The sequence below is a fragment of the Poromitra crassiceps genome (assembly GCF_964638095.1).
Source record: "Poromitra crassiceps genome assembly, chromosome: 6".
Taxonomy (NCBI): Eukaryota; Metazoa; Chordata; class Actinopteri; order Beryciformes; family Melamphaidae; genus Poromitra; species Poromitra crassiceps.
In genome coordinates, this window is record NC_139627.1 from 23281603 (window position 1) to 23304646 (window position 23044).

At 43.7% G+C, this 23044-nt stretch overlaps 1 protein-coding gene across 1 annotated transcript in view; it reads right to left on the minus strand.

Moving 5' to 3' along the window:
* abca12 (ATP-binding cassette, sub-family A (ABC1), member 12) overlaps positions 1-23044 on the minus strand; it is a 75154-nt gene that overhangs the window by 25057 nt on the left and 27053 nt on the right. Inside the window, exons 23-42 of the mRNA XM_083639476.1 lie at positions 22030-22200; positions 20073-20237; positions 18944-19139; positions 18367-18506; positions 18000-18119; positions 17750-17840; positions 16221-16400; positions 15331-15676; positions 13840-13954; positions 12290-12619; positions 10687-10756; positions 10431-10565; positions 9125-9289; positions 8725-8905; positions 7980-8198; positions 7159-7355; positions 5121-5278; positions 3666-3896; positions 2427-2559; positions 1531-1777 (exon numbers count right to left, since the gene is read on the minus strand). Of these exons, the coding sequence (XP_083495602.1) occupies positions 1531-1777; positions 2427-2559; positions 3666-3896; positions 5121-5278; positions 7159-7355; positions 7980-8198; positions 8725-8905; positions 9125-9289; positions 10431-10565; positions 10687-10756; positions 12290-12619; positions 13840-13954; positions 15331-15676; positions 16221-16400; positions 17750-17840; positions 18000-18119; positions 18367-18506; positions 18944-19139; positions 20073-20237; positions 22030-22200 (3590 nt within the window). The remainder of the gene's footprint in view (positions 1-1530; positions 1778-2426; positions 2560-3665; positions 3897-5120; positions 5279-7158; positions 7356-7979; positions 8199-8724; positions 8906-9124; positions 9290-10430; positions 10566-10686; positions 10757-12289; positions 12620-13839; positions 13955-15330; positions 15677-16220; positions 16401-17749; positions 17841-17999; positions 18120-18366; positions 18507-18943; positions 19140-20072; positions 20238-22029; positions 22201-23044) is intronic.

Consider the following 23044-nt stretch of genomic DNA (forward strand, 5'->3'; position numbering starts at 1 on the left):
AAACAGCAATGTCTAAGAATGCAATGCCATGTAACTGGCTCGTTAATTCTCGCATTCCAGGGAATTACGTTAACGTCTGCGGGTCTTATTCACCTTATTCTTTGCCCATACAAGGACGCTTCTGCATGACGTCATTTTGTAATCGTCTTTCCGGTTTTAGACACGGAAGTAGATTACGCCTACCGTAGTCATTTTTAGACTTGCCAAAAAGCTGTTTTCAAGCAAAAAAAAACAAACTGTTTTAAAGTTTTAATATTTTTCGGGTGAGAATGTAACATATATGTGACCAGTTTATCAGAATAACGCCTATTTGGAAATATTTAACGAGCAGCGAGGACTGGGAGCGCTGGCTGTGCTGACACCGGTCGGACTAGCTATCTGTCAAACTCTACTGTAGGCTACTGGCAGTGAGAAAACACTGTCGACGTTCTTTTGTAACTAACGTTAAATGCCGACCGGGTACAGCCATCGGCTCCTCGCAGCAGTAACGCTATGAACATGTAACTGAAGTTGGCTGCAGTGTAGCTTAATTCTGAATGTTGCCAAACTTCATTCATTATTATAGTGACGTTTTGTTTTGAAATTGGCCGCCAACTAGCGCTGAACCGGAAGAACAAATACAATTGCGTGTAACGCAGAAGAGAGAAAAAGTGGGCGTGGTGAATAAGGTGAATAGACGTAAGTGGCTCGAGCTGCGCTCGGAGGAGAGAAAACCATCTGGGGCCGGTTGCACCAACTGGTCTTAACTATGCCTGGTCGTAACTCCTACGTCGGTCTTAGTTAAGACCATGGACTTACGCCTGTTGCACCAACACGGCTTATGTCTGGTCTTAACTATGCTGGTCGTAGCAATGCGCGTCCATGTGAATTGCCAGGGAATGCACCCTGATTGGATGATGTTGCAAAAAATGTGCCTCGCGACCTGCTTGGAGCACTGTGCCACTACGCTCTATCAGCCACTACTGTAAAACACCCTCCCTCCTCCCACCCTCCCTCGCTCCGGGGGAAAAATGGCGGCGATTGAGCCAGAAAGACAATCTGAATGAAATTGAATGTAACGTTCCCAATTCTATGTATTAACTTCTAAAAAACTAACGGCAACATTTTGGAAGGCTAAGCCACACAACTAGTTAGTTATAATCTAACGTCGTGCTTTCAAAGACGGCGAACTGGCGGTGTTACGACGATGATGGTCAAAAAAGTCTCTGCGGAGATCTCTGTTACAGGCAGGCTCTACGCCTCCTCCTGACCAGGCGTAGGAGTTACGCCTGGTCGTAGTGAAAATAAGGCTTAAGCCGTCTTGGTGCAACCGGCGTAGCTGTGCTCGTCATTGTCGATGATAACGTACGTTCTTTGTTTTACCCCCTGCACTGTCCGCTACAAAAACAACTCTCTTCTTTGACGTTCTTTTATATTTCGCGCCGTGACCGCCGGAAGTGTTAACACAACCCGGAAGAATTTGGCCCACCCCCGCGTCAACATAAGGTAAATAGAATTGTATGTTTTGGACTTGGGTCTGTAGGGACTGACCTGAAGAAGGAGTAGCTCGGTCCGATGTTGTAGAGCGCCGGGCTGAGCTCCATCTCGGGGTAGTGGCGCAAGTCGTTCTTGATGGAGCCCAGGCCCATGGCAAAGGTCACAAACACAACGGGCAGCAAGACCTGGGAGATCAAGCCCTTCCAGTCCCTGCGGCTGTGGTGGATCCTCTTGGTTAGTATGGCCATAAACTGCTGCCAGGCCAGGGCCAAGCCACGCACTGTGGACGAACCGGTGAGGTCTGCAATACATGGGAGAGGGGTTGGAGAGGGAGGTGGACCCTTTATTGGCATGGAAAAGCATACTGTTTCTATCTACTATACACATTAACACAAAATAGTACACAAGATGAAATTAAAGACTATTCAATCATGGTGGACTGGAATCAGATTCAGTTACGGAATTTTAAAGCTGAAATAATTAGATTTTTAATTGTAGCACCACCATATGGTGGAATGAGGTCATATTTGTTATGTAGCAAGCCACAAACATCTATCTTCTTGTCATGGCATAGGAAAGTGCAAAAATGTTGGAAAGAAGAAGGAAAATAACAAACCAGCAGAAAAACAATAGGATTTCCGTATAATGATGACTATCATGGAATACCAATGATGGACTTCATGCAAGTTTTCCAAAATGAATCAATTTGGTTTCATAAAAAGAAAAGTTTCAAGTCCATGATCTTAAATGGCAGTGATGAAAAAGGACCTTCTACTATATATTGGCTATTTCAGGAGCAGGCAGGAAAGAAGGAAGGAAGGAAGAAAGGAAAGACATAGGGAATGAAGTAGCAAGGTAGAAAGGGATAATTAAACGAATGAGGCGAGGAATGAGTGCGGAGAAGTGAACACGACACAGAGCAAAACAATGCATGATGGGAGATGACTCACGGATCTTGTCGAAGCTTCCATCGAGGTCTTCGGGTAAGCTATCGATGGATCCAGAATCAGAAACAGTCTCTGATATAGACAGCCTGTCCTCAGGCTCACAGTCTGCGTTTCCGTGAGTCAACTGGAGGAACACCTACCAACAACAGAGTGTTTCCTCAGTGTGCATCCACATCAGTATATTGGAAAGTTGGAAGGAGGTTATCTTTTCTCCAACCCGTTTGTTTGTTAGCAACATTTGTCAAAAAGTGGATAACAGATTTGGCTGAAATTTAGCTATAGGATCAGTTAATTCGATTTTGGTGGTTGGATCTTGGATTCCCAGACCATTTTCATTTTTATAGCCATAACTGAACAGTTATGCTGCATTCATGTTCTTGTGGGAAAGTCTGACATCCAGGACGTTATGGAAGCTAAAGCTTTCCAAGTTGGAGAATTGTTCAGCATTGGCGGAAGTTTGTTGCTCTACTGAATGTCTTTTAGCCTATAGCCCTATTCGCACGGGACTAGTATTACCTGGGGACCTCTATTAATTGGTAATAATTGTGGAGGTCCCCTGTGATCTTAATCCCATGCTAATCTGCCATGTCCATAATTTGTAAACTAAAAATTCCATATTTCACTGAACACAGAGGTCATGTGATATTAGTCCCGTGCGAATCGGCATATCAATGATTTGGGATCACATCTTTGGACTTGATAGGGCTTCATTTAAGCAAACAGCATCTTACAGACTGACGGCAGTGTCCCGCTCACACACGGTGAGTCAAACTGCAGCTGAAAACAAAGCTGCAAAGATCAGGTGAAGAGGTGTCACTCTGACCCTAAATTAAACTGCCTTTTGTAATTACATGTTCTGCAACACAACATTTTACTCACATTTTGCCCCGTAAAGGCAGATTGTAAAGAGTATAATGGCTTACATTCTGATGCAGGAGTTTGTGGGAAAAACAACAATAGATTCTCTACACTTGGTCCAATCGCCAAAGTCCTGTACAGATGGGCACTGGAGCAAGAGGTCTATGTGAAACGGTGTGGTTGGTCACCATTCGATCAAATTGCTTTTGGTAACGTGGTCCACCCCACATTGGAGTAAAATACAGACTTCGCTTAGCCCATGCGAATGCACCACACAAAACACAGGTGTGTGTGTGTGTGTGTGTGTGTGTGGGGGGGGGGTGCTTGTGCGTATGTGCGTGCATATGTGCGCATGTGTGTGTGTGCGTGCGCGTGTGTGCATACCTCCTCCAGTGTGGTGTCAGAGATGCCGTAGCAGCCCAGTTGCAGGGCATCCAGGTTGGTGTCCAGAGCAGTGAGGAGGGAGCGGTAGGAGGAGGCGTTGAAGGAGGTGAACGGGGGCAGCGAATAGACCAGGTCGCCCCCCTGGGCCTCCTTCAGCCGCGCCTCAGGGACGTGGGCCTGGATGAAGGTCTTCAGCTCAGAACTGTCAAACCTCGCCCCGCAGTCTGCGTTCTGGAGGTGGGGTAGCAGAGCGGGGGGAGAGGAGGGCAGGCTTTATTTTAAAGGAATACACCAGAGGTTTTGGGAGATTGACAGTTGGTTGACTTACCTGTCAACCAACTGTAGGGCTATGCAATTGATAAAATTGTAATCTCAATTACAATTTTGGCTTACCACTATTATGAAAACAAGATAATCGAGATAAAACTATTATTATTATTATTATTATTATTATTATTATTATTATTATTATTATCATTATTTATTTTATTTTGCCTATTTATTTATATTTTTTCATTTATTTATTTGTTTTTCAGTTCAATTATATTGAATTATCAATTTAAACGTTTTTTCAAGTTCAGTGAATGCATGATGATGCCAAAGTCAATGAGTAATTGTGTTAAATAATCGTGATCTCTATATCATTCAAAATCATTGTGATTATGATTCTTGCCGTAATGCATCAGCCCTACTGTTAAGAGATGAGAACATGAACTGGTAGATTATTGGCTCTGGGGCTCCATGCTATCACTTTGTATTCCTTTAACTTGAGATCTGTATTATTACGTTGGCCTGTCATTTCCTATTGGTGATGCTTTACCTTACATGCATTATGATACATTACAAGCAGAGCAAGAATGTTTCTTACGATAAAATCGGACAAATACAAAGACAAACATCAGAAAACTACATAAATTATATACAGTAGTCGTCCCATTAAGTATAGGGCTGCAGTGCACGATATGCAAAAACACACAGACACACACACACACACACACACACACACACATTGCGATTATATTGATAGATATTGTGATTGCGATATGAGTCATGATTTTAGTGGGGATGAAATTTTGTGCATTTCATTTTTGAAAAAGATATATACAAATGATTATGTTAATTTTACTGGGGTCTGCACCAAAAAAGCATGTTCCCTTATACTGTATGTGGATAATGTGATTTGTAGGCAGGGGCATCTCTGTAGCACCACAAGCCCTCATTAAATTGTATGTTAACTTGTGACACATTTTACCTTGACCAAATTGCAGCTGGTCCTGCAATTTGCATACTGCACTTGGCCATATTGTGATTTTGATATTTGTGCAGCCATAATTAAGTATTAAACCCCTTTTTGTTCATTATATCATGGCATGCTTATTTTTTATTTTTTTTACCACCATTCAAGTAAAGTATGACTTTTTTTTATTATTGTGTTTGACCTCCTTGTCTGCGTACCTTCTTGGTGAGGGTGAGGTTGTAGCCCTGCCCCAGCTTGTCTTTCAGGTCGAAGGGGGATCCACAGCATTTTAACCCTCCTCTCTCCAGGAAGGCGATGCGGTCGCTCAGCACTTCAGCCTCGTCCAGGTGGTGGGTGGACATAATGATGGTCCGGTCTGAGAGGAGAGACACACGCACGCGCACGCACGCACACACACACACACGCACACACACACACACACACATACACACACACACACACACACACACACACACACACACACACACACACACACACACACACACACACACACACACACACACACAGACACAGACACAGACACACATCTGTATTATTATCCTTGAGCCTTGAGAGGAGTTTCCATGGACTACATTAAATTGGGCAAAATCTACAACATTTTAATTAGAGGGGATGGGATGTTCAAATGCAGTTCAAATTATTGAGTCTGAGTCTGAGATGAAGTAATATTAAATGCAATCAAGAGATGCAGGTTCAACTGATTGATACAATTGTATATTTTGGAGATTAAGCCATTCTGGTTTCTTAAACTAAGGGTTTAAGAAATGTACGACAAGCCTAGTTTTCCTGGGTACTACCATTTTTACGATTCCCGAATGCATATGCTGAATATGCCGTTTGAACGGTGTCAATAGCTTAGATTTTACTTGCGGTAATGGTTATGGTCCAGAAAATTGGCGGAAGAATTAAATAAAGAGGTAAATAAGAGTGTATAAGCAGGCACACTAATTACATTAGACAAAGGCACACAGTGCAGGCAAACAATGCCATGCTCAGACAACATCAGAGCCATGCACAGACAACATCAGAGCCATGCTCAGACAACATCAGAGCCATGCACAGACAACATCAGAGCCATGCTCAGACAGCATCAGAGCCATGCTCAGACACATCAGAGCCATGCTCAGACAACATCAGAGCCATGCTCAGACACATCAGAGCCATGCTCAGATAACATCAGAGCCATGCTCAGACAACATCAGAGCCATGCACAGACAACATCAGAGCCATGCTCAGACAACATCAGAGCCATGCTCAGACAACATCAGAGCCATGCTGAGACAACATCAGAGCCATGCTCAGACAACATCAGAGCCATGCTCAGACAACATCAGAGCCATGCTCAGACAACATCAGAGAGACAGTGCCTGTGACAGCCAGGGCCAATGAAACTGCAGATTCCCCACTGCCACAAATGCATGACAGTCTCTCTGCTGCTGCTGCTGCTGCTGCTGCCGCCATCGCCACGGCACTTTTTCATCCTCTCTGTTTCACAGCCAGCCTGTGAGCACCTGAAGAAAAAAGCTATTTCCATTTCTAAATCTATTTCTGCTTACGGTAATTACATGCTAAATTGAAAGTCAAAGGCCTGATAAGCAGAGAGGCCTACAGGGTTAGCTCCAGGTTCACAGTGCTTCACAGTCTCCCCTCTTCCTTCTTAGGAAATAGGGAGAGGGAAGGGTCTTCAGCACCAAGTGCCAGAGCGATTTGAGGAATTTTATGTGAGACCTATCCCATCCTTTTAGGAGCTATCAGAAGAGTGAAGGTTTTGGATGGTGTGTGGCATGTGCCTGTGCCTGTGTGTGTGTGTGTGTGTGTGTGTGTGTGTGTGTGTGTGTGTGTGTGTGTGTGTGTGTGTGTGTGTGTGTGTGTGCATGTGCATGTGTGTAGAGTGTGTGCACTGCACACTGTGTGTGTACTAGGGGCTGAGACTGCCAATGTTGTCAATTTATTCAAAATCGGCTACATGCAGTACAGTATTTATGGATCACATTTTTATTGGAGAATTGATGGATACTATACTGGTTGTCTATTGGGAGCCCTTATACTGAATTGATTCGAATATGACATTTTGACTGGATTCCATAACACTATCACCTATTGGAAGCTTTAAAACATATGAGCATTGATATCAGCCTTCAAAAACCCAAACCCCCAAATCAGTCAAACTCTAGTAAGTGCGAGGTGATCATGAGCTCCTAGTTTTCATAGTTTTTCCAAATGTGTGAGACTCACCTCTCTTGTGCTGGATAACAATGTCCCAGATGCTGCGTCTGGAGCAAGGGTCCACTCCTGTGGTGGGTTCGTCCAGGACCACGAGGCGGGAGCCCCCGATGAAGGCGATGGAGATGGACAGCTTCCGCTTCATGCCGCCTGACAGGGTGCCCACCCGCTTGTGTCTGTGGGCGTACATGCCCGTCTCGTCCAGGATCCTTGACGGAAGAGGGATTCAGCGGTGTGAGGATGGAAAGCATTTCACTCAGAGTGTGTACTTTTATGCATGCGCTACCAATCAATTTCAGAGTCTAAATTCATCTTGTCTATCAGTTAACCAGCTTATGTATATACAGTATATTGCACAATTTCTTTCTCTTAATTGTCCTCATGACATCTCAAGGGATTTTGTTGGGAGCTAACGTACAACAATTACTTTGTCTTTACCACAGAATAGAAGGAATGTAAGCTCCAATGCTCAATGATGCCTGTAAATCACCACCTATGGCGATAAGATCTTGTTTGAACCATACTTCAACATTGGGTGTTGCTTTTTTATTGCCCTCTGTGTAACCCGCCGCTGTCATGGACCGCTTGTTCTCTGCAAGTCTCACAACCCTCAGCCATATTTCCTTTTTATCGAAGGAACGCGTCACAAACTGAACTCGGGTCAAGAGTTTCATGATGTCATGATGGCTGCACCGCAAATCATCACGACAGACTAAATGGCATTGCTACATGATGTATAATCTTGAGGCTAGTCAAACCCCTGACATCATCTCTTGAGAAGGTTTTAGCATATTATTATTTATTGAATATGGCTGAATGAGCAGGACACCCACTTGCGGACTTGCTCCTGCAGTTCCCTGTGTGACCAGTGGGGGGCCTTGATCTGGCCGTACAGCAGCAGGTGCTCCTTGACGGTCATGTGGTCAAAGTGGACGTCGTACTGCATGCAGACGCCCAGCTCCTTGCGCACGTCGTCGATGTTGTTCTGCATGTCTCTGCCATACACCTCGATGGTGCCAGAGGACGGGGCGAAGAGGCCGGTCAGCAGGGACCTGAGCACACAACCGGATCACATGTTAGTATGTGACAGTAAAATCTGATGATTTTACATTGCTTTGATCAAAGGGACAAGTTGAAAGTCACAATGGGCATCTTGCTTCCTTATTCCTTAAAACCGGATATTGGGGTGGGACATAATGGATCATTCATATGCGATATGCGATATCAGTTAGAGGAGAGAAATGCTGTTTTTGTGTTTTATTTATGTATCTATCTATCTATCTATCTATTTATTTTTTAGTTTGATTGTTAAGTCAACACTAAAGATTTTCCATTTTGCAGAAATTGTCAAATAGGTGTATGATATGATAGGGCATGTGGTAAAAAAATCCTTTCTATCTCTTAGGTCTTATTGCATTTCTTTCCCCCAAAATGTGTGGTTGCATGGTGGATGTTGGAGATGTAGGAATTGGAGCATATTCTGCCGTACTCATTGTAAGCTGCTGTCAACAAGTTATTTAATTAAGACCCGTCAGGCAGTCAATTTCAAAACAGGGGTGGGGGTGCTTTGTGCCATACATGGTGGTAGTCTTGCCAGCTCCATTGTGGCCCAGCAGCGAGGTGACGTGTCCCTCATAGAAGTCCACGTTCAGTTTTTCGATGGCCACGCGCTCGCCGTACATCTTGGTCAGGCCGCGGAGGGCGACGCCCACCGGCAGCCCGGAGAAGTCGTTGCCAGCCTGGGAGGAGGGAGCGATGTCTGATGGAAACAAACACAAACAGTCAGTCAGACGAACAGTGAATACAGAGAAGAGTGAGAGGGCAAATAGAAACGCAGCAAGAAGCTGGAGCAAGGGGGGGACAGATATTGACAGGCAGAGGCCATGAAAGGGAAGACATGTCATCCCTTCAAAAGACAACAACAGAGGAGACAGCACCACTTATTGTCACCTGGAGAAAATAGAGTTTTTTTCTGTACCTTTTGCCTTGTCATTGGGGAAGACAGGCTGGTTCTCGTGCATGATGTTTGTGAAGAGGAGTCCTTTGCTCGCGTGGCTTGGTGTGGAACCGAAGCAGCAGCACAGATCGGCCCAGAAGGAGCGTTTGAAGGGGAAATACCACGGAACTGAGATGCCATAATTTCCTGATAACAGAAGCAAACACTGTGTTCTCAATGCTGGACAAAGCTGCTTTCAAACACTGTGTTCTCAATGCTGGACAAAGCTGCTTTCAAACACTGTGTTCTCAATGCTGGACAAAGCTGCTTTCAAACACTGTGTTCTCAATGCTGGATAAAGCTGCTTTCAGGTCCTGATAACAGAAGCAAACACTGTGTTCTCAATGCTGGATAAAGCTGCTTTCAGGTGATGCAGACACATCACTCAATAGAAACATTTCTACCTTCTCTATTTCTGGGTCAGTCACCCTGACCTGTGATTGCAGCGCTCCATTGGGTTAATCAGTGTCATTTTGAAAATGCCAGAACGCAGTCTTGAAATGCATGGTTTATCCAAGTGTTTAAAAAATTATCAATCGTGTCTGAGATAATTGTGTGATGAACAAATGGGCAGAAGCCAATCCCTAATCCTACTGCGTTGATTGTTATGTCAAATGACACATTGCTATGTCACATGACAATGCATATTTGTTTTTGATCAACAGAATTGAGGACAGGGTGAGGGTTTCTAATGGGACAGACATTACATTAACATGCTTAGGGCATCTTTGCATCAAGCATCTTCATACTCCTGTTAGTTTCAGAACTTATATTAAGATTTTACTGATCACTTTAACTGATCTGGCACAAAGCTATACCACAATCCTTAACACTATGTGAGCTGGATTGCATCCTGAGGTCCTCAGACAGGCTCCTATTGGCTGTTCCAAAGTCTATATTTAAAAACAAGAGGTTCCTATTGGCTGTTTCAAAGTCTCAATTTAAAAACAAGAGGTTCCTATTGGCTGTTTCGAACTCTAGATATTGGCTGTTCAAAAGAGGCAATTTGTTTGTTGCCATCTAGAAAAGAACTTTGAACTTTGAACCACCTGAATTGTCAAATCAGTGTAATCTTTTTTTGTCCATTCTTAAAACAAAATTTATATTATAGATGTATATGGCCTTTCATTATTGTTTGTGACCTCCTTTTTCTCTTGCTATGTATTGCTTTTATATTTCTTAACTTGTTTTTATTGCCTTTCTGTCGATTTTCTGTTTATATTAATTTATTAATTCTTTATAAAGCTATTATTATCAGGGCATTTTATCGGGGTGTGTTGTGCTTTACCTGGGAAGACCATGCGGACGTAAGCCCCGATAACGAAGTAGAGTAAGGAATCGATGAACATTAGCCAGCACAGCCAGCCGAACGAGGCCGTGTCTCCAGCGATGGGCGAGATGTACGAGTTGCTCCACTGAATTCCTAAAGAGGTCGACAGAAGAAACAGGTTCAGTCAAGTCTATTGTGTCTGCGGGCTGAGGCAGTGTGTATGGCTGCCAGAGAGATGCTGCTTGATGCTAGTCAGATGCGTGCATGCTCGTACCCTCTCCTTGGGACTCGTAGCGAGAGATGTATTGACTTGCATAGCTGAAACAGGTCGGGGAGAACAAGCTCTGTAGGAAATGAGACGCACAAATGAGACAGGACACCCGACAAAATAGAACATCAATGAATATATCCTTTTGTTCGCCCCCTCTGCCTTCCTGTAATTTATCTCCTCTTTGCTCTTGACAAGTCTGCTGAAAGTGGTGTTCTTATCTGAACGATTCCCCCCAACCCCCCTCCCCTTCCAAAACCCAACTACAATAACACAAATACTTGTGATGTGGTGGCAAATAAAAAAGTTGGGAAAAGATAAGGCAAGAAAACAAAGAACAAACCGTACGAACCAAAATCAATTAGAATCAGAAAATATTTAGTTGTTTTCTCCCCCCCCCCCCCATGTCAGACCGAGTCCTTAGATAACTCACATTGGCTTGATACTCATTGCTATGAAGTCTATTTTGAATTTATTTTCTACATATTTTTCTCAACATAAAAAAGGTGGGTAAAGTGTTTTCTGGAAGAAGTAAAGTAAAAAGGCTGGTAGAGTTAATATGGGTTTACCCGCACGTACATTCCTGCTTGTATGTCAAAATGACGGTCGACATAAAAAATAAAAGCTCACAACTGAATATACAGTAATGTAATTGAATCGCTACTATGTCCATTCACTCATAGCAATGGGCAAATCTGAGGATGCTCTCTAATTAAACTATTTTGAGTAATAAATATTAGGTAACAGTTGTTTTCATTATGAAATTAATTGACACAATCTGCCTGCAGACTGTACTTAGCATGCACAGTTATGTACAGTAAGTACGACTCTTATCTCTACATTCCAGCCTCAGTATGCCTGGTAAATTGTGTTGTTTGCCATTTTGAATCATATTATTTAAAACTGCCCTCCCACAGATGGCTCCCATACACACACATACAGTGTAGCAATGTGCTGAGCTCAGCTCATACAATTCAACATATGATGCTGAATTGAAAATGCAACATTGTCAAACCATCAGAAGTGGATCCTCACATTGCAACGCTGATTTGTGAATGTTGTCATTGAGCTGCAGTTGGTGAACTCATAATATACACAACACATGCACAGCCCTCCTACACCCAAAGCCAGACAAGGTGTTCCCACACCTTCTTAAACATCAAATTCAAGAACTTTTCAAGGACTTTCCAGGCCCAAATCCCTCAAATTCAAGGACCCAACACGGGATAGTTTGAGACATGGATCTAGGTTGCTGTTACATCATTGAGAATTTTTATGATGAGAACTAGCAGCTTTACAGAAGCTCACAGACAACAATTAAAAGGAGAGACAGGCTTGGCAGTTGCAATTTCTCGAGGCAGGTGGCGCATGAAACATGGGCACAGAGACAGCGGGTCGGGAGTCGGGAGACACATGCAGACAATGGAACATAGCCTATTCAATTTCTATTCTTGCGCAACATATATACATTTAGGGAATGGCAAGAACCAGAGGGGGAATGGCATTCCTCCTCCTCATCTGGACCACGTCCGGGGGCCCCCACCCTGCCTACGTAGGGTTCCCACAGTAAAACCTGTCCATTTCCACCACTGGTGACAACCCTACTCACCAGGGCGCTCTTCTGGGAGAAGCTGAGCGAGGACTCCAGCGCCACGACCACGATGAAGGGGAAGAAGCAGAGCACGTAGAGAAGGCTGCCGCTCAGGCCGGCGATGTAGGTCTTGTCGAAGAAGGAGCTGACCATGTAGCTGAAGGCCAGGATGCTCAGACTGTAGTCGCAGAAGTAGAGGAAGAGCAGGAAGCCGTCGCTGTGGGGCAGGATGTCGCCATACTTCATCACCAGCGTGAGGATGATGATGGTGAGCACCAGGTAGACGGCACACTCCAGGAACCAGGCGAAGAAGTGGCTCAGCGGGTTGACTCCCATCATCTTCATGTACTGCGGGAGAGGAGAGGGTAACAAAAAAGTTAACAAATAGCAAATACTGGAGTTGGGAGGGAGGAAACTCAACGAGAAAGGCTTGACTTATGCATATGGATTTTTTAGAACTTGATTGACATTGAATTGAATGTATTTTTGTATTGTATTTGATATGCACTCAATTTCCATAGTAACGATTGTTTAGAATCTGTCTGTCTGTCTGTCTGTCTGTCTGTCTGTCTGTCTGACTGTATGTATGTATGTATGTATGTATGTATGTATGTATGTATGTATGTATGTATGTATGTATATGTATGTATGTATGTATCTATCTTCTTTATTTTACTTATTCTGCCAAGGAGGTTATGTTTTTGTGCCATTTGTTTTATTGTCAGCAGGATTACAGAAAAACTACCAGCCCAATGTTCATGAAACTTGGTGGAAGGGTGTAGCATGGTGGAAGGGTGTAGCATGGGCCAAGGAAGAACCCATTACATTTTGGAGCGGATCCGTATCCGACTCGCGCAATCCTTGGAGGAGGTCTGCATTCTCCGAATGACCTTCTAGTTTACTTAGGGTGCTTTCTCACTGGCGCCCCGGTACCGTTCCCGAGCACACTTGTCCCCAAATTGACCCCAGTTTCAGAACATTTGACAAGTGTGAACGTTGCGTAGCGTTCTGTTCTGCACCCGGGCGCGCAACGGGGAACTGTGACAGGATCCACTTGAAAAGGTGGTCTGTGGAGCGCTTTGGCGTGCCCGGGCACGGCACACTTGCGAGTGTGAAAGCCAACCGTTCCGAACCTCATAGACAACACACGGGCGAGGATAAACTCCAGGCATAGTTGACGATGCAAGTGCAATCTGTTCCGTTTCCGAGCGCGGAAGAAATGCTGTAATGTGAAAGCTGACCAGCGGGGGAGAGGGGCGGGGAGGCAATCGTTCCCGAGTGCGGAACAGAACGGAACGAAAGCAATCGTTCCCAGTAAGAAAGCAGCCTTACTTATTCATTCATCAACTGTTCTAGTAAGGTTCACACCTTGCTCATAAGGAATTTTTGGTATTTGTCAACAGGAATATCAATAGGGATTTTATCAGCAATGATTGCAACTGATGCCTAGAAGAAAAAAACAAAGGAGGAGTGGACATTGTCATCACAGGACATGATGGAAACCTGGAGAGTCAGTCTACAATGCATAAACACACTATGGGGGGGAGGTTGAAAGTACCCAGCCTCACCTCGTGCAGCCTCAGCTCTCTCTCGTGGACCAGCTTCTTGACAAAGTCGGCCACAAACAGCACCCAGGCGATCATCAGCATGAGTGGAAAGACGAAGGAAATGGCCTCCAGGTACCTGGGGGAACCACATAGATGACAGTCGTTAGTCAAATGTCGTGAGAACATGACCTCGGATCAGTGTCAACAACAGGGATTGAAAGTGGCCTGTCGTCATCCACTGGCGTGTGTGTGTGTGTGTGTGTGTGTGTGTGTGTGTGTGTGTGTGTGTGAGTGAGCGAGTGTGTGTACTTTATGGACTTCACAGGAAACCCCTTTCTTTATGTTTTCCCCATCAAATCTGGCCCACGACACATGAGAATGCGGCGCAGTGTTTTTTGTAATACAGAGCTATATTTCACAACTCCCATGTCAGGAATTATGTTGTTGAGTCATAAATCAGGGCGATGGAGAAAGCGAGGATGGCCGTATCTCACACTGGGACGGGAGGCAGCCAGCCAGAGACTGAGGCCCGCTGGTGCTCCTGAGATGAGATATCAACACTGTCTTTAAGAAGCACTCCGGGCCAAGGCACAAACACTGGCGTTACGCTACAGTGAGATTTATTGGAAACAATGTACTGTGTCAATGCACAAGTTTATGTCAAACCCATGGTAGACTGAATGCACACTAGGGAGATGAGGGAAGTTCTTTATATACGGCCTAATAAACGGCTTAAGGGTGTACCAGCTTGTGCGTGCATGTTCCTTCAAATATGAATGTATGGTTTGCGGTGAATATTCATACACATGACGCAAAGGCCATTATAATGGGGAAAGGTTGCCATGAATGACTATGTATTGCCATTCTCAAGTGGTCAGTGAATAATGTGAGTGAATGCATTATTCCACATCAATGGCTGTACATTCCCCTAGCGTGTGTGTGTGTGTGTGTGTGTGTGTGTGTGTGTGTGTAGGTGTGTGTGCGCGCGTGTCCAGGCCATTGACTGTATAAAATATGGACGTCATGACGGCTCCCAAACAGTGAAGCCAAAACATCTTGATCACCCCCTTGTGGCTGACTGCAGTTTAGCATAGGGCATAAATCCCAACCCCTCCATAATAGTGGATGGGAAATGAGCCAACAAAAAAAATCAAAGTACACGCCAAATAAATTTCCCCCCAAAAATGGTTTCTGTCATTTTAGGTCTTTCTTACTGTATCACGCTGGTGTATGTTCAAGTGCAATTTTTTGTTTGTTTTAAAATGAGTTCTTTGATGATATAAAAACTGTTGAGTGGCAGCTGTGACAGCCACTCTCAAACCTCCATCAGACGGTGGGATGGCTGAGGTGGTTCAGCTCGACTCTACTGTGCAGACTCTGGCTCCAAATGACATGACGCAAGCAAGATGACAGCTCGTAGAAACAATATATTTTAGCTTCACTTCTTCATAGTGGGAGGAATTGGAGACATGTCGTCCATATATTATACAGTCAATGGTCCAGGCCACTCACTCGTCCCGGAAGTGGCAGGGGTAGGGGAAGGGCTGCAGCTGGACGGCCGGCTCTGTGACCCTCTGTCCCGTCTGGGTCTCGATGATGGCCCGGTCGATGCTCTCCTGCATGTAGACGAATCCCCGGTTGTAGCGCAGCGTCGTGTGCGCGAAGATGTGCGGGTCCTTCATGAAGAAGGGGTCGCGCACCCGGTCGGTACGCATGGAGTTGTCCATGTGCATGCGGATGGTGTAGCTGACTTTGGGAGGTAGGGTGGTTTTCGAGGAGGAGGAGAAGGCGGAAAAGGAGGAGTTGTAGTGACCTCTGCCTGATGAGTCCTCTTCTTTGGGAAGCTTGAAGATGACACCTTAAAGACAGATGTGCACTGTTTTATCGCAGATACTGTAGTATATACAAGACAGATGTAGAGCACAAAACACATAAAAGCGCAAATTTGCAATGGCTGCGACCACATTATGAGAATTTCTGAAACGCAGGATGGCAGGGGCACCCTACTCTGCCTCTGCCACCCTGCATTTTGAACCCCCCCCCCCAATTGATATGAACACAAACACACACCTTCACACACACACACACACACACACACACACACACACACACACACACACACACACACGCACACACACACACACAGACACACACACACACACACTTGACCTCCACGGCAAATTTCAGCCTTCTGCCCCTGCCATCCTGCATTTTGAAAGACCGCATCCACCTGCTTTAATCTCATTAGCTGTCCAGCAATGACCTGCAAATGTCAACATCTATTCTTGAGAAGCTGGAAACCAGCACAAGTCCTGGATGCACTCTCCAATGGACCAGATGGACTCGATTATCTCAGTAGAAGAGGCCTGTCCTGCTGTCCATGACACGCAGTATCTACTCACTTGCATAGAGGTTGCGGTCTTTAGCCAGGTGTTGGGCCTCTGCGTTCAGCTTGTCAGCGGAGTCATAGCCACGGTAACGGTCAAACTTGATGCAGGAGGAGATGTTCACCATCAGGCTGGACAAGGTGGTTATCTGCTTGAGGATGTGCTTGTTTTTCTCCAGCAAGGTTGTCATGTTAGCTTTGACAAAAAATTAGAAGAATCAAACTTAAAATCTTGACACAACAGCAAAAGAACGCCAAGCAGGTTTTTAGATAGAGATAGAGATATGTCAGTTTTAGAGCTGAAACTAACTATTATTTTCATTGTCAATTAATCTGTCGATTATTTTCTTGATTAAACGATTAGTTGTTTGGTCTATAATGTCAGAGAATGGTAAAAAATGTCGATCAGTGTTTCCCAAAGCCCAAGATGATGTCCTCAAATGTCTTGTTTTGTCCACAACCCAAAGACATTCAGTTTACTGTCATAGAGCAGTAAAGAAACCAGAAAATATTCACATTTTTAAGAAGCTGGAATCAGATCATTTTGACTTCCGTTACAGCTATAGTCAGTTTGCTGTAAACCAAATTACAAAATAATATGTGGTGTGTGTTTGTTTGACTGAATGCCACTTAAAAGTAAATAGCACAAATCTATCTTTGAGAGAGCATGAAATCAGAATGGTTGATCCCTGCTTAATACACACAAAACATCTGGCACCATGTGCCACTGGTTTAAAGAGCTACTATCATCCTGTCTTGCACTGTAAAAACTAACATATACTGTAGTCTCAAACGTAAGCTCAATAAATTCTACAAAATTTGGGGTCTTTTACTACATCTTCTTGAAAGCCAAGATCTGCAACACATTCTGGATTTGTGAACCCTCTCATTGCTTGTCCTATAGGTGTTTGATACTACAGTACATTTGTATTTCAGGCATTTATTATTCTTGTGCTATGCTTACATTTGTATGACGCTCCTCAGGTTGTACTGCTATAATAGATAAACACTTGCTGTACTTTGCTTAAAAGGAAATGCACTGTATAGTTGATAACATTACCATAGCTGTCACTCTTGTTTTTCTTTCTTTGACGGATGAGATGTTTGGGGAGGGTGGGGGGATGGAGCAGTTATTTATATTGTATGTGAACTTTTACATTGTATCCTTGATATGATTTTTTATCAAAATGTCAAACAAATGCTAAAAAAGAAGAAGAAATAAATAACATGTTCAAAGCTTTCTTCTCTGTTATCCCAACAGAGGACTAACTTTACGCTGCAAAGTTATTGGAATATAAATTAAATAAATTAAAATACAAGGCAACTTCACAAAATATGATATACGGTAATCAAATCGTATAAATAAAATGAGCATACAATGTACAAATTGAGTGTGCCATGTGTTCAAGCTATACTATGGAGAGAGATAGTGAGAAATTCAGTTTGAATTTGATTGAAATTATCCATTTTCTGATAGCGTGAATATTGCGGGTGAGCCTGGGTATCTGCAACGTTCAAAAGTAAGACCTTCAAATGCAAACTCACAGAAGTTGCTGAGTGTCTCCTTCATGTTGGCGACATTGATGTCCGTCTGCATCTCAATGAAGTTCTTCACAAAGGAATTGCCGAGGGAATTCTGCAGGGAGGAAGGGGGGAGACAACATCAAGATTCAGCTGCGGAAACTTTGCAAAGGCCACTGCAGAGTTTATCTGAACACTTTCACAGAGGACAAGTGCCGAGCCCAGGCGGGGAAAGACAAGAGACAGATGGAGAAGTCGTGCTGAGTTTCCATACCTGCAGCATTGGCAGAGTGTGGCTGAGTATTTTGGCAGACTTTACGATGTAGTTGGAGGCTTCGATCCAGTCCTCGGAGTACATCTTCAGGTTTGCAAACTCCTGCAAGGTGCCGTTGGCCTGGGGAAAGGAAGGGATAGGGATATAAATAGTGTTATCATGTGAAAGTGGGTGCATTGTCTATTCCTTATAAAAAAAAAAGTCTTAGCTGAGATAGACTGTGCTGCACAGTTGATTTCACTACTGTTGACAAAATGTGCTATTGTAAGTCACTTTGGATAAAAGCGTAAGCTAAATGACGTAATTTAATGTAATGTACTAACGTGTGGGCAATGCATTCATGCAGTGGTTCCCAAACTGTGCATACCTTCTTCATGATGGCCCTGGTGGAGGGTGTGTCAGGGGTGTACAGGACGTCCCCCATCAGCATGGGCTTGAGGAAGGCCCAGGCGATGGCACCCCCTGTTGTGTTGACCATATCCAGGTACAGGTTCATACAGAATGGAGCTGGGGAAGGGGAGAATAGAAGAAAACCATCAGACAGTATTCGCACGTATAACGTGAATTTCATTATTTCATTATATGATTTAGGCTGATTAGACAGGTGTGTTTTTAGATAAAAATTAATAAATAATAATAATAATAATAATAATAATAATAATAATAATAATAATAATAATAAAGGTAATAATAAATAAATAAATAAACAAATAAAAACATTGCTAACTGAGTATGCGTATAAAGCTGAACACTTAAATAGATCTATTGACACCAAAACATATCCATATCCAATCACTGATTTATAATTGTGTTTTCTTCAAAAGAATAAGTCAAAGACAAACCATATCTCAGACCAATAGGTACTGTCTGTAACGCAATACTTGAGTATACTTCATATTAGATTCCCCTGCATGCGAAAGCCCTAAAGCCTCCTCCCAACGTACTGGCATTGCGTGGGATCTTGAACTTCTCGATCATCTCCTCCCTCTGCTGGACGTTGGGTGAGGAGGGGTCCGACTCTGACATGAGGGGTGCCTTTGCGAGCCCGAACACAGCCAGGATGCCGTGGTTGCACAGCGCCCGCGAGAGGGTGACGAACGTAGCTCTGCTAGACATCATGGGCTTTTGCCCTCTCATCACCTGGGGCAAAAATAGAGATGGAAAGTTAGATGTTCAAGCATCATTACATCCATTGGGTGAAGTTGGTTGAGTGCACAACAGCCCCTAAAGCTGTTTGAATATGAATTTGAGTCATAACATCTAATCTAGGCAAAAAGACAAGATGATTGTGCACCAGCAACCAGCATCACCCAGACCTATTCTCTTGGTGCTTCACTCTTACATGACCATTCAATGGTCACACCATACATGTAGATAGACTGTATAAAACATGTGGACATATACAGTACGTAGCCTCTGGGATGTCACCCAATGCTTTGTGGACTCCCATTTTGAAGCCTTGAGTTTTGGCATTTTGGCCATTGTCATCTTGTTTTTGTTTTTTTAGACAGATAGAGCGAGATAGAGCCGCAGCACCGCCTGCTATTGGTCTATGATCGGTGAGCTGCATGATCACTCGACAGCCGACCTGTCAATCACCCCCAAAACATAGTCTGCTTTATTGTCTATTTTACTCTAAATGGGACTGTAATTTACAAATGAACATCATGCTGTGTTGAAGAAGACTTGAAACAGACTTGAAAGCGATTGAGACCATAAACCTATTAAAAAAGTGCTTACTGAGGTAATAAATCAAGTGAGAAGTAAGGTCATTTCCCCATTGACTTCTATACAATCAGACTTCTCTTTGCAGCCATAGACTGTTTAAATGAGTGAGTTACTGTATATCAAAATTCACCCCCTGTACAGTTGCCATGAATCAGGATGTAAACAGGTTTATTTCTGCTGTAAAGTCATGCATTTAACATTTAACACGCACACACACACACGTACACACGCACGCACGCACACACACACACACACACACACACACACACACACACACACACACACACACACACACACATTCTCAACTAGCCTTCTCAGGGCCATACAGTAGCAAAGCAGACTCACCTTGTGAAACTCGGGGTTGGCGGCCAGGTTGAGGTCCTGGATGGAGTGCAGGTAGTCTTGCAGCCGGCTGACGGTGGGCAGCAGCCTGCTTATCACGTCGGTCAGGAACGTCACCATCTGGAGCATGACCCCTACCAGGCTCTGCATGTCTTCAGACAACACCATCTGTGGAGAAGGGCCCCAAAGTGATCACATGTTTCTTACAGCAGTGGTTCTCAAAGTGGGGTCAAGGGACCCCCAGGGGTCCTTGAGGGGGTTCCAGGGGTCCCCAGCAAAGGGGGGGGGGGGGTCATTTACTTTCACCATAATTCCATCTATAAGTAACACAATGACAGAATGTATGACTATTTTGGTCATAGGTTTCATACACTTTCTGTAATAAAACGTCTAAAAGCAAGAATCTTATCAGATGGGGGACCCTGGGACAAAATCTTATCAAATGGGGGTATGGGGTATGCCACATATATCAAACACAAGACACAGAAGGGGATCGCCGACCCCTCCCACCCTGCTAGCTCCCTCTTCAAACTCCTCCCCTCAAACTGTGTCCCCAAAAGGACACAACACCGTTGCGCGGGGCGGTTTCACTGTTGCTGATCCGCCAGCCAGTCGGAGCTCGGCAGCTGGGCAGTGGGCAGGATGGCGAAGGCATGACCTGCCAATCTCTGCCTCTGATTGGTGCAGGAGATGAGGAGAGACGCAGGATAGGATAGCCAAGTGAATGTGATTGGATCAACAACGTTTGACACTAGGCCAATCAGAGGCAGAGAAGGGCGGGTCATGCCTTCGCCATCCTGGGAAATAAATATTGTGCACGTCACAGAGACGCAGACGATTACTTAACTTCCGGTTGAAAGGTCAACATGTGTAAACTGTCCGAACATTTTATTTATTGCTAAATTGTTATTTATTGTTATAAGTTCTTCTTGAAGGCCGCTGGGCATGCCTTTACAGTAAAAAAAAAAGGCACTTTGGGCATTAGGGGAAAACAGGCAGGTGCTCGGGCACCCCTAGCACCCCTCTCTGCACGTGCCTGTTGATATATTGGAAACATTGGAATCCTGACTAGAAGTTAAAATAAAGTTCTGCAGGTTTGAATAAAATGTGGCTGTTTGTAATGATGTAACGAACAAGTTCTTCTTTTCTTTCAAACTACATTTAATAGCAAGGGCACTCACACTCAGTTGAACCTCTTTTTCAAATGAACGCTGGTAAACGAGGCAGCTAAAAAATAAAAAAATAAATGTGTGTAAATTATACAGAATAAGAACATTAAAACAAATCAAGACAAGAAAAACGGCAAAATTGCCTGAAGCAGCATAATGGAGCCAGAGTCCCAACAAGCAATGGCTGTAAAAATGTGTGTTCTTTGTGGCTAATAGCACCCTATAATGTGCTATTAAAAAGAAATATTACATCTTAATCATGCATAAAAGCTTGTTGAGTTTCACGGTACATTTTTATCTTGAGCACACTGCAGATTTTACCATTTCTGTGTGCCTGTCCTTACTAGTTTGAATCTTTAAATCCTTTGAAACCATTGGCTTGACCCCAGTCGGGGTAACGAGCTGGAGCACAGCAAGTGGGATTTCCCTCAAAGGAGAAAGTAGCTGACACTTAAGGCACAGATGCTTTCTCCAATTAAAAGTGACTGAGATGACATTTTGAACTTGAAATAGAAAGCCAGCTTCATTAGAGAACCACTTTGGATGCTGCAGTTTCAGAGGGACAGTTCACTGTCCCTTTGCTCTTCCTGGCTGCCATTTGACACATTTGTAATTTTCAGGAATAAAAAAAAACTAAAGAATACTGAAATGAGGGTTGTTTCAGCGAGGTGTTACATTCAAATTGGGCCTTCATTTGAAATGGGATGGACATTATTTATTTTGCCAGACCTATAAAAAGCCTAAAAAGTTTACAGAATGAAGAAGAAAAGATAATCTGAATCTAGCTTTACCGTGTAGATGACCTTCTCCACGTTGAGATGTTGCGCCATCAGCAGCAAGAAGCTGTACCACTGCTCGGGGGACATGGAGCACAGAGTCCTGAAGATCATGGCCTCTGTCTGGTTCATGTTGGGGGATGCTGAGCTGTCACAGTGCCGCATGTTGACCAGCCAGGACAGGATCTGTTCCAGGATATAAACAGAGACAAGATGATCCATGCTGTAAAGGTGCATTCATGTCACCTTGGAAAGACAGTAGATACCAGCTTCCTATTTGAAACTGTTCACCTCAGATTTCAGTAGGTGAATACTACTAGAAAATGTCATTCACCTCAGATTTCAGGCGGTAAAATATTTGGGAACTTGGGATTTGGCCCCTATTTCTATGACCTGAACTCTTAAAATCTCATGGCAGCAGGACCCAAGTACTTGCTGTTGGAAGTGTGGTACTGTAAGCGTGGAAAAAGCTGACCAGGAGCTATCAAAGTCTACAGAAAATAATTTAACAGCGGTTTCAAACAAGTTGATGCTTTTAACTATCAAGTTGTTCTGACAGTTATTCACACAGGACTCGCTGAAAAGAGGTGCTGATTCAACATAGCGAAGCGCTCTTGATACAAAATAAAGGATAATCATCTCTCGGGTTTAACAATTTAATTAGGATTGCATTCATTACCCACTGTAAAGACAACTTCATTTTAATTAGCCTAACTGATACTGGATTCAATACAGGCAAGCTCTTGTGCTTCAAGCCATTTCCAATCATACACTAGCGCTTGATATTCCAATCAAATTAAATTAAAACACAGATTAGCCTGTTATGCTTAATGAATGACCAATGTGATGATGCTAATCCATATAATATGCTGGTATAATAAAAGGCGGCAATGTAATTGGAATATGACACAACTTTTAGAACTATTTATTCTATGTTATGTTTCTCTTTAAGCCTATCTTCTTATCTTATTGTAATTAGAGAAGTGTCCGTGTGTGAGTGAGTGAGCAGAACTTTGCGAGGCTGCGAGCC